Source organism: Adelges cooleyi, unplaced genomic scaffold, assembly GCF_023614345.1.
Source record: "Adelges cooleyi isolate 19-005CV unplaced genomic scaffold, UGA_ACOO_1.1 ACOO_flye_CR_arks_rails_tigmint_CR_PRNA_124, whole genome shotgun sequence".
Classification (NCBI taxonomy): domain Eukaryota; kingdom Metazoa; phylum Arthropoda; class Insecta; order Hemiptera; family Adelgidae; genus Adelges; species Adelges cooleyi.
The window spans coordinates 147,089-161,457 of record NW_026095778.1 but is presented as its reverse complement, the minus strand read 5'-3'; the positions used below and the strand labels follow the sequence as shown (position 1 = coordinate 161,457).

The following is a 14,369-nucleotide window of genomic DNA, read 5'->3' as shown; positions in this document are numbered from 1 at the left end:
GCCAACACGAAGACGACACAACTATGTCGAACGATAATTGAACAATTGTTTTTTTGTGGTATTGACACAACCGAACTAGATCAAAACAGGTATGTTCGTTGTGCGCGTGTGTATGGAAAAATCACATGTGGTCCGACGATATTAAAAAAATTAATGTTTAAAAAAAAAAAAATGTAAAAACACATTAAAACAATAACAACGACAAACGCATCAACAGGTCGCACCAGCCATAGCGTGTCGGTACACAAACGTTTCTGGTGTTGCCGTCGTATGTATACACACAAACTTTTTGTTCGGCATCGACGTCATCAGCTGTGCGACAAACGACGGTCTTAGATGTTTTCCATTGCTGTAACGTGCTTGATGGCGGCTACCGTGTTTCGCGTACGTATGCCTCATTGTACACAATTGAATCGTTAAATAAAAATAAAAGGGGATAAGTCCAAAAATCACGAATAAATCGGGAAACCCGTAAAAGCTGCTGGGCAAAAACATTTGACCAAACAAATTCGAAAAATGAAATCTTTTTTTGTTCGCGTTAAAAAAATTTGATATAATTTTTAGGGTTTTGGCTTTGTGTCATTATCAGGCACTAACAGCTGGCGGACTTATTTCCTTACCTAAATGTAATATTAAATCACGGCAGGACAGAAACTAAAAGCGTTTCAACGCATCAAAAATGGTTTATATTATTTGCCAAATAATATTCACCAGAGTTAAAAAAAAAATAATCAAACCAATAAACAAAGTAATCGTAAATAACTTTATTTTTGGCCAATTTGATTACAACCAATTGCAAAAGATTTTTGAAAGCCTATTTTGTAGCTTTTAGACCGTTGACTTAGTTGAATAAGTTAAGAGCGTTTTCGAATAGGACTATTACCTGTCCCGCCCAAGTGAAAAACGGTATTTACAAAAAATGAAATGTGTTTTTCTATTTTCTCCGCTTGATACCAAACACAATAATATTTCACCGTAAACTCTGGAATATTACCTTATAAATAATTCTGATTAAAATTACCAAACATACAGTTTCTTTATTTTATTTTTTTTTTAATTATAAGTATAAAATAATAATTGAATCACTTATGTTGTCGACACGAGTCACATATTTTATAAAATAGATTTTATTTTAAGCAATTATCCTGGAATACGTTGTAATTTTTATAATAACCACATATTTACCTAAAAATATATTTATAATATTTAGGAACTTCCTAGCTTTGAATAGAAAATTAATAACTATTCAAAATCACAGGTTAGTTTCAAAATATTACAATAGAAGAATAACAATAATGATTCGTTATTATTATTGTTATTTAGCATAAACCTAGTAATTATTTAACACTTAAAATATATAATAAGATATACATGTAGTTAACTTACATTTATTAGTAAATACATGATTGTATCGTTACAACAAATCATTTGCTAGTAAGTTTTTCTAAAATTCTCTGGTAAAATTGTATTAATTAAGTTATTCCAAAACTTTACCTCTCCCCAAAAATGTTAATGCCGAACGTAATTGTATAGTTCTTGCTAAAGGCATGGGCGTTCTTTTTCATTGAAGACTAATTCAAAAAGTTTTATAATTAATTGTGAACAACTATCATAAATGATATTAATTTTATCAAATAAATTTAAATCGCACTTTTTTGATCGTATAGCAACTATACCATCATGCATCATGACCATATAATCATATTATACTATACTGTTTTTGCATAATATAGTTTTATAAAAGAAGAAGCCCAAATTTAAATTGACCAACTTTCAAATTGATTCAATTTTTGTAAATTCAGTGATGGTTAACTATTTTTGAAGTTAGTTGAAGTTATTTGTAGTATTATTTTTGTCTGCCCGCACTTCCTCTCACATCTTAACCTTTAAACTCTTATAACTTTAAAAATAGTTGTTCAAAACTGTTTTTCAACCAGTCAACAGTTTTAGTTCAATATTCTCAGTTTAAGAAGCTCATGAAATGTATGCGTTAATAATTGATATCAAAAAAACCAAGTTGGGAGAAGGGGTAAAATAAAATTGTATAAAAAAAATATGAAAAAAAAATTACATTTCTTATTGACCTTATGAGATATTGAGTGGTTCACGATAAAATGATCACTCTTTTTTTTTTAAACCAAAAATCTTTTACTTATTACGTTTAAAACTTGGTATAGGTACTTGGAGGGAAGCAAAGCGAGAGCTTTCCCTTCCCAATCTAAGCGATACCGGGATAAAAAAAACGTCGTTTGCTTGCATAATATTTAATACATTTTATTTACTAGTCTACTAATTTTTATGTTTAATTTCATAAATCGTTAAAAAATGTTACAAATAAATAAACTATTATTAAAAATATAGCACCCATTGTTGATGAATCAACTTGTTTTTATCGTGCTAAAACGTATATTTTTTGCACTTTAAAAAATAAGTAAATCATTTTACATACAACTTTTATAATAGAGTTGAAAAATTTTTATTTCCAGTGAATAGGTACAATTTCTGGACAATATTGACATGTGTATAATATTGAAAAATATGTAAGTGTTAAAAAATAATTTCTATATTTATGATACAATTTTTTAGCCAATTTTTCGGAGCGACTGCAATGTATGTTTGTTGTGCATAACAAAACAAAAAAAATACAATCGCTACAAAATGTGTAATTCGATCATTAGCTGTCGCCCTAATTTTCTTGACAAATTTAAATAGGCGTTTTTTTATGTGTAAATAATGACTTAATTAACGGTGTATTGCGTATATGCTTTGTTTGCAATCCTTATTGAAAAATAATATAGTTTGACAATTAAGTTATAACAATGATATCATTATAATTAAATAAGGCTGAAGAAAAAATGATAAAAAAAAGTTGTTCAATGACAGGTACACAAGTAGGTCGTTTAAACGTAGTAACGTTAAACAAAATAACCACAATGCGTTTTTTATTTTTTACTAGCTTTTTTACCAGCACAATTCACAATAAATTATACGTAGATGTACTACAAATTTTACAGTGTCGCTTAACTATTTTCTAATAAACAAAAAATGTAGCCTTGTATTTAAAAATTAAACCCAGGACGTAAAACTTTACAAAGCACGCCTGAGTTTAATTTTTTTTTTATATTAACACTAAACAAAAAGTTCGCAGGTTTAGTTGTTTTATTAAATGTTTTGTGTATTAATCATGATTTAACTGTTTTTATATTTTAAGTCACAACAGCAAAATGTATAATAATATTTAAAAAAAATTGTATAAAACGTTATTTAACATATTTTTGGGCCTAAACTTGTCTACTATATTAAAACAATAAAATATTTTGTCTTAGCAACAGAAATATTTAAAAAGCTAAATAAAAATGAAAGAACAAAAAACAAAAATACCTCTATTTTAAAAGCAAAACAATTAATTTTAATAACTTCCACAAAAAACATTTTGACAGTTGGTCAATCCTGCAATTTTTCCAAGTGATAATAAAATAGCTCACTCAAAAAACGTATTAAAAGTAAAAATTTTGATGTACATCATTCTAAAAATCATAAGAAAAAGCAAAGATTGTAACTGATCTATAGTACCAAAAGAGAAAATATTTATAAAATAAAAGTGATATTGAAAATCACATACGGGTACATACAGTTGAAAAACCTTTCATTTGCACAAAAAACTTTAGTCAACAATCTAACCTAAAAACTCATGTACAGAATGTTTTTGTTCCAAAAAATTTAATAACTAATAAAAATTAAACAACTTTGTCTTCGCTTAGTTTTGATACACGTTATCTTAAAATTCTAGAATTGACTTGATAAATATAAAAAAAACGTATTTGTTTTTTTAAAAAATGTATAATAAGCAATCCCCTTTTTCGTAAACCTTCTCTCTCACAACTTTTTAGAACAATTCAAAATCAATCAATATTTTCTAAAAAACACTCTTCTTTGTGAATTCTTTTTGGACGAAGACGAAAATTACAAGGAAGATCTCACCAACGTTAAAGACCCAAGGGTGGTCTTGGTGAATGATGCAGCATTGAGAGCAGTCAGCCGAATGATAGATAATAATCAGATTTTGACAAGGTATGGAGAAAAAAAGCAGTTCATTCTTCAAATATTAAACGATTATCAACAAAAATTTCCTGATGTGACTTAACGGTCTCTCATTGAACCCTATGAATTAAATAAGATAAATTAAATTAAAATAAACTTTGGTATTTTCAGAATCAATTAAATTTTTTTTTTTTTACCGACAAATAAAATAGATCTGAATTTTTTTTAAATCATTCCAAATTGTATAAATTCCAAAATATAATAAAAATAATTGAAAGTGATTAAGTTCTCTCCACGTTACACTTTTGCGCATGCGTCTAGTTTTTTTGTACTATGACTGGAAGGAGAAGAACAAATTATTAGTAAGAGGTCTCATTTGGCTGTTCGACTCATATATATAATATAGACATTTAGTTGAATCATTAATAAAAAAAAAAAATAGCTAATTGAATAATACTAGTAAAAACTATGAGGTCAAAACTGCGAATGCGCATGTATTTCAAGTCTAAAATTTGTGCGAGTAAGAAAATTAGTGTCGGTACATCAATTAATTATTAAATACTATTCAGTGACAAATAAGCAAATATTTAATTACTGGAAAAATGAATTTAAAAAAATGTAAAACCTCTTGTGTTTGAAGTGCATTGCGCATTGCAAGCATTGTGCTTTTTCGGACACGACTCCACGGATTCCTACAGAAACGAACAAGTGGAAAACGAGCTGATGAACCAAATGTACCACGTCTGACTTAGCCACTTTGTGTCGCCCGGTGAGCTTTATACCAAGGTCCGACTGTGTTAGATGACATCATGCACACCTTTTCAACGGCTTACGATGGCACAGATCAACTATAAAAACTGGGGTCGATGGATTTTGCGTTGTTGGCCGAATCCTCGGACGAAGACGAAGACCTAGTACACTAGTACTCGTCACAAGACGACAGATCACTTTGGATCATCACACGATCATCGGCCAATTCCGGTCCACGATTGGCTGCCCACTCTACCTTTGTACAAGAACCGAATCGAAGCTTGCGTGACGCCCGCGGATCTTGTTGAAATTGTCGTACTATCTATCCAATATTGAGATACAACAATGACATTTCGGGAGTATTTTTATTTCATCTTAAAAAACTTAATGTAAAATTAAAAATTCGTGACAAAGTCCAAAATAACAGCCACCCTTATAATATGTATGTACATAGAGTGTTTGGATAATTTATACATATTTAATTCACTATTTATTTCTTATACATAAAAACATAAACATTTAAAACGGTTCCAAGAGCCGAACATTTTTTTTTTAGGCAACAAAAATATTAGATTCGTAAAAATACTCTTGATGATTTGGTATAAAACCACATGTCATATTTCTACAGTTTACTTATAACCGGACAGTATTCTATTACATTATTCATTTCGTAATAGCTAAAAATACAAATTCGTTAATGACAGTTCCAAGTGCCAACTCTGATATAAAATGTATGTGCTATGAACTAAATGGTGTAATCATTGTTTCAAGTAACGATGTTTTACTATAAATACCAGAAAAACATTCTTTATTGTAATAATAAGATTTAATTAAGCTTTTAAATAGTTTAATACAAATCTATTTTTTTCATAATGCTATTTTTGGCACTTGAAAAGCACGAAGGTCAATAAACAATGAGCGTTGGGTCTTAAAGGCCTGTTAAGCCGATGATGATATTTAAAAATGCGATTAAAACTTTTACTATTTTCTCATAGTAGAGTGCGAGTATATAGTAAAGGACTCGTTGTAAATCGTTTCAATTATTTTTTAAATAAATGAGTCATTTAAAAGAATTTGAGTGATATCAAAAAACCTTTAAGTTTATTCCTGAAGAGTATAGTGGTTTCTGGAAGACGATAAGTGAATGTCCTTCAAAAACCGATCAAAACGATGAACTAGCATATTGCTTAATTAAACCAATTTCCATTATTTTATACAATATACTATTGCATTCATAATTTTTAAACTTCAATAATACATAAAACAAAATAATCAGATATTTTATTTAGAAAAAAAAAAATAGTTTCTATGGTTCAAAGAGTACATGTTTACTGCAGAAAGGAGACATGAGAAAAGGAGACTTAGGGAAAATTAATTTAAAAAAAACTGTTGACATTTTTTTTTTCTTACTAAATATGTATTTTGATAATGGCTATTCAAAATTCATGGCAAATTTTCCAAATCGTATGTTTACTATTTCATTAAATATTTAGTGTTTTGTGTTTCCTGAACACTTAGGGAAAGTGGACTTGTCCGCTTTTTGTAATTAGCGATTGACTTATTTTGCGCGTCCAAGATTTGGTCATAATCTCATTGCCGCTTATGCGAGGGGAGTTATGTTGAGAACATATCGATGATTTAAGAGTTAGTTAGCATTTAGCGGTTTGCCATGCATTTATTATTTTTTTTTTTTTGTTTTACTCAGATTGGTCGCTCGATGCCGGTGGACACGCCGGAAGCCGTTCCGGCGGAAGCGGCCGTGCTACAGCCGGAAGCTGTCGAACAAAACAACGGCTCGACGATGCAGCTGACGAAACCGGACGTGGCTCTGCGGAAACTGCTGCAGCAAACAGTCAAGGCGTCGGAGGAGATGATGCGGGGCGTCGGCCGGCTGGTGTTGGCCACCGGCGAGTCGGTGAACTTCGCGTGGGACGTGGGCGTCAGCGCGGTGCTGAAATTGTGCAGGATGGGCGGCGATGCTTACAACCAGTTGGCGAAGGCCATACAGGACGTGCCGTTACTGGGATACGGTGCGCGCGGCATCGACGTCGCCCTGAGGAATATGCTGGACGCGGCCACGGACTCGACCAAACAGGACATCGAGATACGGCACACGACTTACGACACGCTCAAGCAAAAGATGGACGAGAACGCGGCCGTGCACGCGGCCATGTTCGCGTGAACCCTACCTCCCCCCCCTCCTTTATGTGACCTCTGGGAACAGCCTTTGTTAAACTGGAGTCAAAGAGCGATTAATTATTGTATTTTTTTTTTATATATATAAATATAATATTTTTTTGTAATAAAACTCATGTGACACTGGACGAACTCTTGCGAAAACTCCAACGCTTAAGAGTAGTATTGGTTTTAAAATCGAAAGTACTATACTATTACTGTACAACGTAGAATTGCTATGACCAACATTTGTATACAATTTTAAATTAAAAAAAAAATACACACAGCAAATTATAATGTAGCAGCAACCTTTTTGTTTAATTACCTAGGCTCGAGTCCCGTTGACCATCACATGTACATATTATAATAGTGTATATATTATATTTACTCGATTCTATGTATACCTACTTCTCTGATATGTATTTCGAAAATAAAAATGTTATAAAAAACAAAAACATCTATGCCAAACATTTAGACATGTACCTTACTGGCCCCGAAGCTTAGAAAGTAGAAACCACTTTTCAAAACCTCTACCAATGTGTAAGCCTGCTGAAGTCTACAATTGGGTCAACAGATAGTTATGACGATTCCTTAAATACTTCAGATTTAGAATTATATATGAATACAACAGATTATAAGACATCTGATATCTCGATTTACTCCCGAGGTATTATTATTATTCACTTGATTATTAAAACATTTGTATTTTTAATTATATATTTTTGTGATATTCATCTAATTAATTTAACATAGCTGATTCGCATTATGTCGCAAGAGTTATCAGATGAAGAAGTGGACAATTATTGTGAAGGTGATGGTGACAATGACCTCAGTGAAAAAATTATTGAAACTTATAATTTTCAAAATTTCAACAGTTTACACGAGCATTCATTTGGCCGATTATTTGCTTCAAAAACAAATAACTTTTGTTGGTACGCTCAAGAAAAACAAAAGATAAATTATTCATGTGATATTTTAATCCGCGAAAGCTTCAACACATTCATAAGAGATAAATTCCTTCAGTTTATTTTAAAATCGCTTAAAAATGTTTGCCCCTCTTATCTCCAAAAAAATAGCACGAAAAAATGTATGAACCCATCGAATAAGGTGTAGGTTGAACAAAAACCATCAGAATTTCATCATGCTATTTTAATGCTAATTCGTAATAAATCTAGTAACTATATTTATGGACTTACATATTAGAAATATTTCCAGAACGTATACACAACGTTTGTATCTTCGTAACTTTCGTTCAATAACACGGCTAATTAAGTTGAAATATTTAAAAAAAATATATTATTTAAATCATTTTATTTTTACATTTTAGGTGTTTTTAAAAAATTACACTTATATTTTTTAAAAAAAAAGAAAAAAAATGATGATTCCTAAAATTTTTCCGACTCTTACCCCCCTGGAGGGGGGACTCATTCTGACTTAATCTAAGGTTGAAAATGAACCGTGTTTTCCAAACCATTTGTCCCCTATATAACCATGGCCTGAACAGCTAACATCGGATTCCATGGTAACGTTTCGGTCTAGTTTCCAACAGCGACAGTTAGCCTACGAGTACACTTACATAGTTGTATTTATACGTAATTTACATTGTACTCGGGACATTATGTTTCGGTTGTCCAATATGTTTCACAGTGCTATCATCTTCAACAAAAAACCAGAAACCCCGAATTCGGGTCATACGAAATCCGTTCCGCTCGCGACGCCCACGAACACAGATGCCCCGGCGACCCCGGCCCCGGCGCCTGAGGCCGGGGCGCCTGCAACCGCGGTTACGACAGGCTTGGCGGCGTCCATGAACACGGACGCGGCGGCCACGTTGCTGGGGAAGAAGTCGAAAGCGTTGTGTTCTAGTTTCGAGCGGTCCCGGAGCGGATTGCCCACGTACCACCCGGGCAAGTGTCTGGACCTGTTCAACTTCTGCGAGGACGTGATGCCAGTGAACTTCGACGGGTTCAGGGCGCAAGCGGTGCTCCGGGTGCCGAACTCGTGCACCGGCTCCTCCGAGATTGTGAACACGCACACGTTCAACGTGAGCTCCACCAAACCCGGCCCGTATTGGCTGTCCTTGTTTTACAAACGGCCGGCGGACACGTGGTGCACGTTGATGACGTGCGACGCCGACCCGCTGGCCGGCAACTGGAACGCCGAGGTGGGTTCGACCAGCCAACGTGTGGACATGTCTGTCACGATGCAGACCCGACGGTGGGCTTTTCCCGTCACGGCCAAGCTGCGGCTCAACTACAAGGTCCCGAAACGAACCGTGTCGCTGTTCGCCGATCCGGTGCGGTCCGACTACGGCATACAATATTTCCAAGTACGCAAACAGTAGCGCATGAATGGGGAAAATCGACCAAAAGAATTTGTCCAATTGTATTTCGAGTTCTAAATTTTAAGATTTCAACTTCTTTTTAGAGGATGCTTTGGCATGTAGACTTTGATGGAGCTTTTGAAAGAATTGAAAATTCCAATTTAGAAATCGAAAAGTTCCTAACATTAAATTTTCGACTACAACTTTAAAAGTTTAAATACGATAAAAGTCTTAAAACAATTTGGTATTCACGAACACCCTTAGTAGCACTGCCAAGATGAGAAGCTCTAATTGACGCCGGTAAAATAACGGGAGGTTTCCATTAGCTTCCCAATTTCCTGGTGCTATTATGGGGACAATTCTCGAACCCGTTTCTTAATTCTAATGTAACTGTTTTTTTTATGATATCCTTGACCTTTTTTTAAAATTTGTTTTTTTTTTTTTTACTAAAAAGTGCTATATTTAAGACACTATAACTATTTCCTAAAATGGAAAGACAATGTTTTGGAGCAATCCGTTTCTCTCGGCTTGCTCTGGTTTAACTAATTATTACTACTGTGCTTTTTCGTCATTAGGCGATGACGGAGCGGTTAGCGTTGGGTTTTGAGCTGGTGTGGTTGCACGCCAGCACGTTGGACCCACGTAGACCCTGTGCCGACGACCGCAGTATCTTATCAACCTTCGGGCCGCGTCTTTTGGCCAAGTACAGCGGGCCCGATTACATAATGAGCGGCCGGGTTGACTTAACGGCGTTCAACACGGGCTTGAAGCTCGGCTACTACCGACACTGCTCTGATGTTTTCCAGACCGGAATTACCATGCGGTGGAACGTGCCCAAAAGGGAGGCCGAGACCAAACTGGGATTTCGGGCACTGGTTGGCAACCAAAATATACTCAAGGCCGCGGTCAGCACCGAAGGCATTGTCAGCAGTCAAGTGGAGACGCGACTCACTGATCGAATAGCGTTGTCGTTCAGTTTTTTGCTCAACGTCAGGACCAACCGGTACGGGATCGGCGCCGGGCTGGCGTTCGAATGACACTCTAGGCCACGCGTTATCTGCTTTCCTACGCGGTGTCCTTGGTTAAAGTGGTGGTGCTTTATCGTTGAAATCAAAGAACCCGCCGCCACACAACCTATTACGAACAACACTATTTCCTTTTCTTTATTTTTTTTTGTTTACAAGGTTAACTATAGTATTGTTTTCTTAATAAAAACGTATGAACTGAAATATTATGACAATATATTTGGTCCGGTGTACAATGCTGTAACATATTATCTATCTATTATTTTTTGCAATTATTTTTCTTTTTTTAGCTCCCACCCTAAAATTTTATTGTAAACGCCAAAAAAAAATTCCCTGAAAATATGAGCCCTTAATATTAAGTACTCTCTTATAATGTGAGAAGATTTCCCATTTAAATAACATGTAAATTTAGATTTTTTTTTTGTAAATTTCTATAACTCATGGGCATTTTATGCTATCATATCGTTCAAGGCCGCAAATTACTGATAATTAAGCGCTCTACAAATATCATCATCTACCATTCGAGTACCGTGGTCACCGTTGTCACAAACCAAGTGTTTATTTTGGGTTAACAACGAAAAATATTTCGAATAGTATCAAGGCTTTGAAATCGAGGCGGAAAAAAAGAGCAAGACATACAAATGTATCCCGTGGTGGTTGCGGACTCGTCGCAAGCTGTTACCCCAGATTTTCAATAATTTACTTGAATTTCATTCAGTCTAAATATAACTAAATTTGAAAAAAATGATTTTCAGACATTGCTGAACAAAATAAAATGAAAAAAAGTATTGCTGGGTTGATTGATATTTGGGATTACGCTTGCAATACGTAATTTTTTTTAAATTAATATTATCTATCTAAAACCGTAATTATTTATAAAGGTAGGCATTTAAAAATTCAGTTAGTGTTGATATTTGGAAGGGAGGAAGTTCAAAAAAAGTTTTTAACATTTTTTTTTTTTTTGTAAAATTCAATTGGTTTATGAGTAAATATATATTTTTAGTAATACATTTATTGTTTGTATCAAAATAGCAAAATTGTGTACTACAAATACCTAAAGCGACTTTAAATAATTTTATAGTAAAAATAAATAGATCTGTAAAAAATTCGCTACTTACAAAAAGTTTTATTAAATATAAAATTGTATTTATTTAAAGTACGTGTTTTAATAAATTTTGTAAGTTTTATTTTATAAAATTCGATATTACAAACGACGCTTATAAAACAAATTGAGGCTTGTGACACACTGTGTTTATAATATTAAATATTATTTTAAGTTACCCTATCCTATGGTTCATAAAATTGGTAATGCAAATTAGTTTTTTTTTTTGACCTAACAACTGAGTAATTTGTATGGAATGAAATAAAATTATTAAACTAATATCACTGTAGAAACCAAATATAATTTTTTTCGTAATATGTATTCACAGTACAAAACTGCTTTTTTATAATATTAAAAGATTGTTTTTCTTACCATTTTTCTTTTTATATACAAAAGGTCTCTATATACGAGCGATATGGATTTCTATACAGTAGATGCTGAAGACTTAAATGAGTTTATGGTCCGCAAAATAAAGAACACAGCTAACGAAACGAAAAACAATAATTGTAAACAAGAAATCTGTCATTCAATAGGTGATTATAAAATAGATCAATAAACACGCATTTCAGATAATTACAGCTATTTTATGTGAATAAAATAAAACCTATTAAAAAAAGAAAAATCTGTCAGAATTTGTAATTAAAAATTAAAAAGATTTAATAAGTTACATAAGGTTATTCTGTTTTGCTGATTGTACAATTATATTCCAGAAAATATTAAACGCGTTGCTTATTTTATTTTAATTATGGAATAATCTTTAGATTTTGGGTATGTGACGAAAATATGCTTTAAAGAAACTCTGGACATTATTGATGCAGACGGACGAATCATAGGCGAATTTACTGCTAAAATACGAGAGTCATACTCCGATTTAGCTTCTAGATCGTTGATCATTAGTGTACATTCGTCGAAAATGTACGAAGGTAACAAAGACATCGAAATGAGTCTTATAACTAATTGCACTATTGATTTCCATACATTCGAGGAAAAATGGTCACAGTATGAATTTTTGCTACTATTAATACATACATTTACATGTTAACGAAGTTGAGTTGCATATATCTAATGGAATATAGGTACAAAATAATAGTGCATGGTTTTTATACTTAACAGATTATCAAAGAATCAGTGTAAAACACTAATGATCTCGCGTAGCAGTAATGAAAAAACGATTAACGTTAACGTAACATCGAATAACGATGAACTTTTGGATCAGAAGCGAATTATTCCTATAGAATTTACTGAGGTTGATATTAATATCTATTTGTATCTGGGTTTTATAAAAAAAAAATTTCATTACATTTCTGATCATTTTATAATACTTGTGGACATGTAACGTCTTCTACCTAACTACTGATAGAATGTTAAATCCAATTCCATTTTAATTTGATTAATTAAAATAAAATTTATGACCGTTGTTTGTCTTCTTATCATTTCAAAACCACAAAAACTATCAAACTGGCTGTCTGCATCGGACGCTACCATTCTTACAGTGTATACATTTCTCTTAGTCCAGTTAACAATTGGTACAATATTAATTAGGATAGTCATTAGGATAAATTTTTCGCCTAAATGATTAGACCTAATCTATGGGTACTGATAAAAGAGTACTGATTTTAATTTAATATTTTTGTTTTACAAAATGTGTACAGAAAATGTTAACTGAGGGAATGAATGTTGCATACATGCGTTACTTGGCCATTATCGGATACAATGGTACGATACACAACAAGGCCGCTATTTCTATAAACGGGAAACTTTACAAGGCGATCTACGTAAAATTCTATAGTTTTATATTTACATATGTTATTTTACAATACCAACAATCAACATTGATTGACATAGGCCTAAGTCTTAGATCATTATTACAATACTAATGATCTAAGGTGTAAATACCTACGTTTCATATGCGATTATAATATGATATATCTTGTTCCTAAAGGTGTGTTCCTCGGAAGATTCGCACCAAATCAATAGTGTATGCATTCCTGTGTACATTATTAAAAGAACGTTATACAGAGATGGAATGCCGCAATCACAAAACATTGACATGACATCGGTATTAAGTCGTGCGGGTTATTTGCTGGAGCATTCTTGGAACATGCATGAAAGTAGCAGGAAAATGAAGATTCCAAAGTCATTGGTAGTAATGGATAACGGTGAAATGTGCATGGATTCTTTAATTAACTTAAGAAACAACTGGGAAAGAGATATTCGATTTAAATCTCTGTACTTGGATAAAGTAGTAAGTTTGAAACCATAAACAATCACTACAATTGATATAAATTGCAATATGTATCTAATTAAAATTTGTTAAACTCTTTTTGTGACTATTAAGACGGAAATCAAATCACAGTACAATAGTTACTTGAAAAATAACGTGCTAGTGAAAGAAATGATAGTCGATTATATAAAGGAAGTATTGTCGATTAAACCCGAAAACGTGTTGAAATTTTCTATAGAATATTTTGAAAACATACAAGAAAAGTGATAACTCCATTAATGGCGTAAAAAAACTGGCGATGAAACAAGCTAATTTCAGAAAACTTTTGTATTTTTTGTATATTAAAGGTTATACATACAGATAGTTGTTATCAAAATATGATATTTTAGTTTTTTTTTTTTTTTTTAGAGTCAATAATTCCTCTCTTCTTGTTATAAGACGTGTAACAATTCAAAAATCACAATCTATCATTTAGATCTTATAATGAATTATATTATCGACCCCGTCGTACGTCGATAGCAACAAGAACTAGACATTAATGACACTGTTCTTTTTTTTTTTATATATTATATGGAGAAGCGGTTCTGTACCTACCTATGGTCGGAAACCGCGACAGCTTATACACGACGTCTACTTACGTCTCGACGTTAATTGTTAACATTTATTATCAACAGACAGTACTTTTAACGAAGTTCATTAGCTCTCATATTTTAAATTGATATTCATATC

At 32.8% G+C, this 14,369-nt stretch overlaps 2 protein-coding genes across 2 annotated transcripts; both read left to right on the top strand.

The window, feature by feature from the left end:
- Positions 1 to 210: 210 nt before the first annotated feature.
- On the top strand, positions 211 to 7,351 carry LOC126847873 (uncharacterized). The gene is made up of 2 exons (XM_050588287.1): positions 211 to 384; positions 6,497 to 7,351. Exons 1-2 carry the CDS (start codon positions 337 to 339, stop codon positions 6,971 to 6,973), a joined length of 525 nt encoding a protein of 174 aa, XP_050444244.1. The 5' UTR covers positions 211 to 336; the 3' UTR covers positions 6,974 to 7,351.
- Positions 7,352 to 11,831: 4,480 nt separating this feature from the next.
- On the top strand, positions 11,832 to 13,907 carry LOC126847876 (ciliogenesis-associated TTC17-interacting protein-like). Its single transcript, XM_050588290.1, has 6 exons — positions 11,832 to 11,922; positions 12,178 to 12,415; positions 12,530 to 12,662; positions 13,069 to 13,191; positions 13,359 to 13,661; positions 13,755 to 13,907. The coding sequence occupies exons 1-6, from the start codon at positions 11,832 to 11,834 to the stop codon at positions 13,905 to 13,907; spliced, it is 1,041 nt and encodes a 346-aa protein (XP_050444247.1).
- Positions 13,908 to 14,369: the final 462 nt, after the last annotated feature.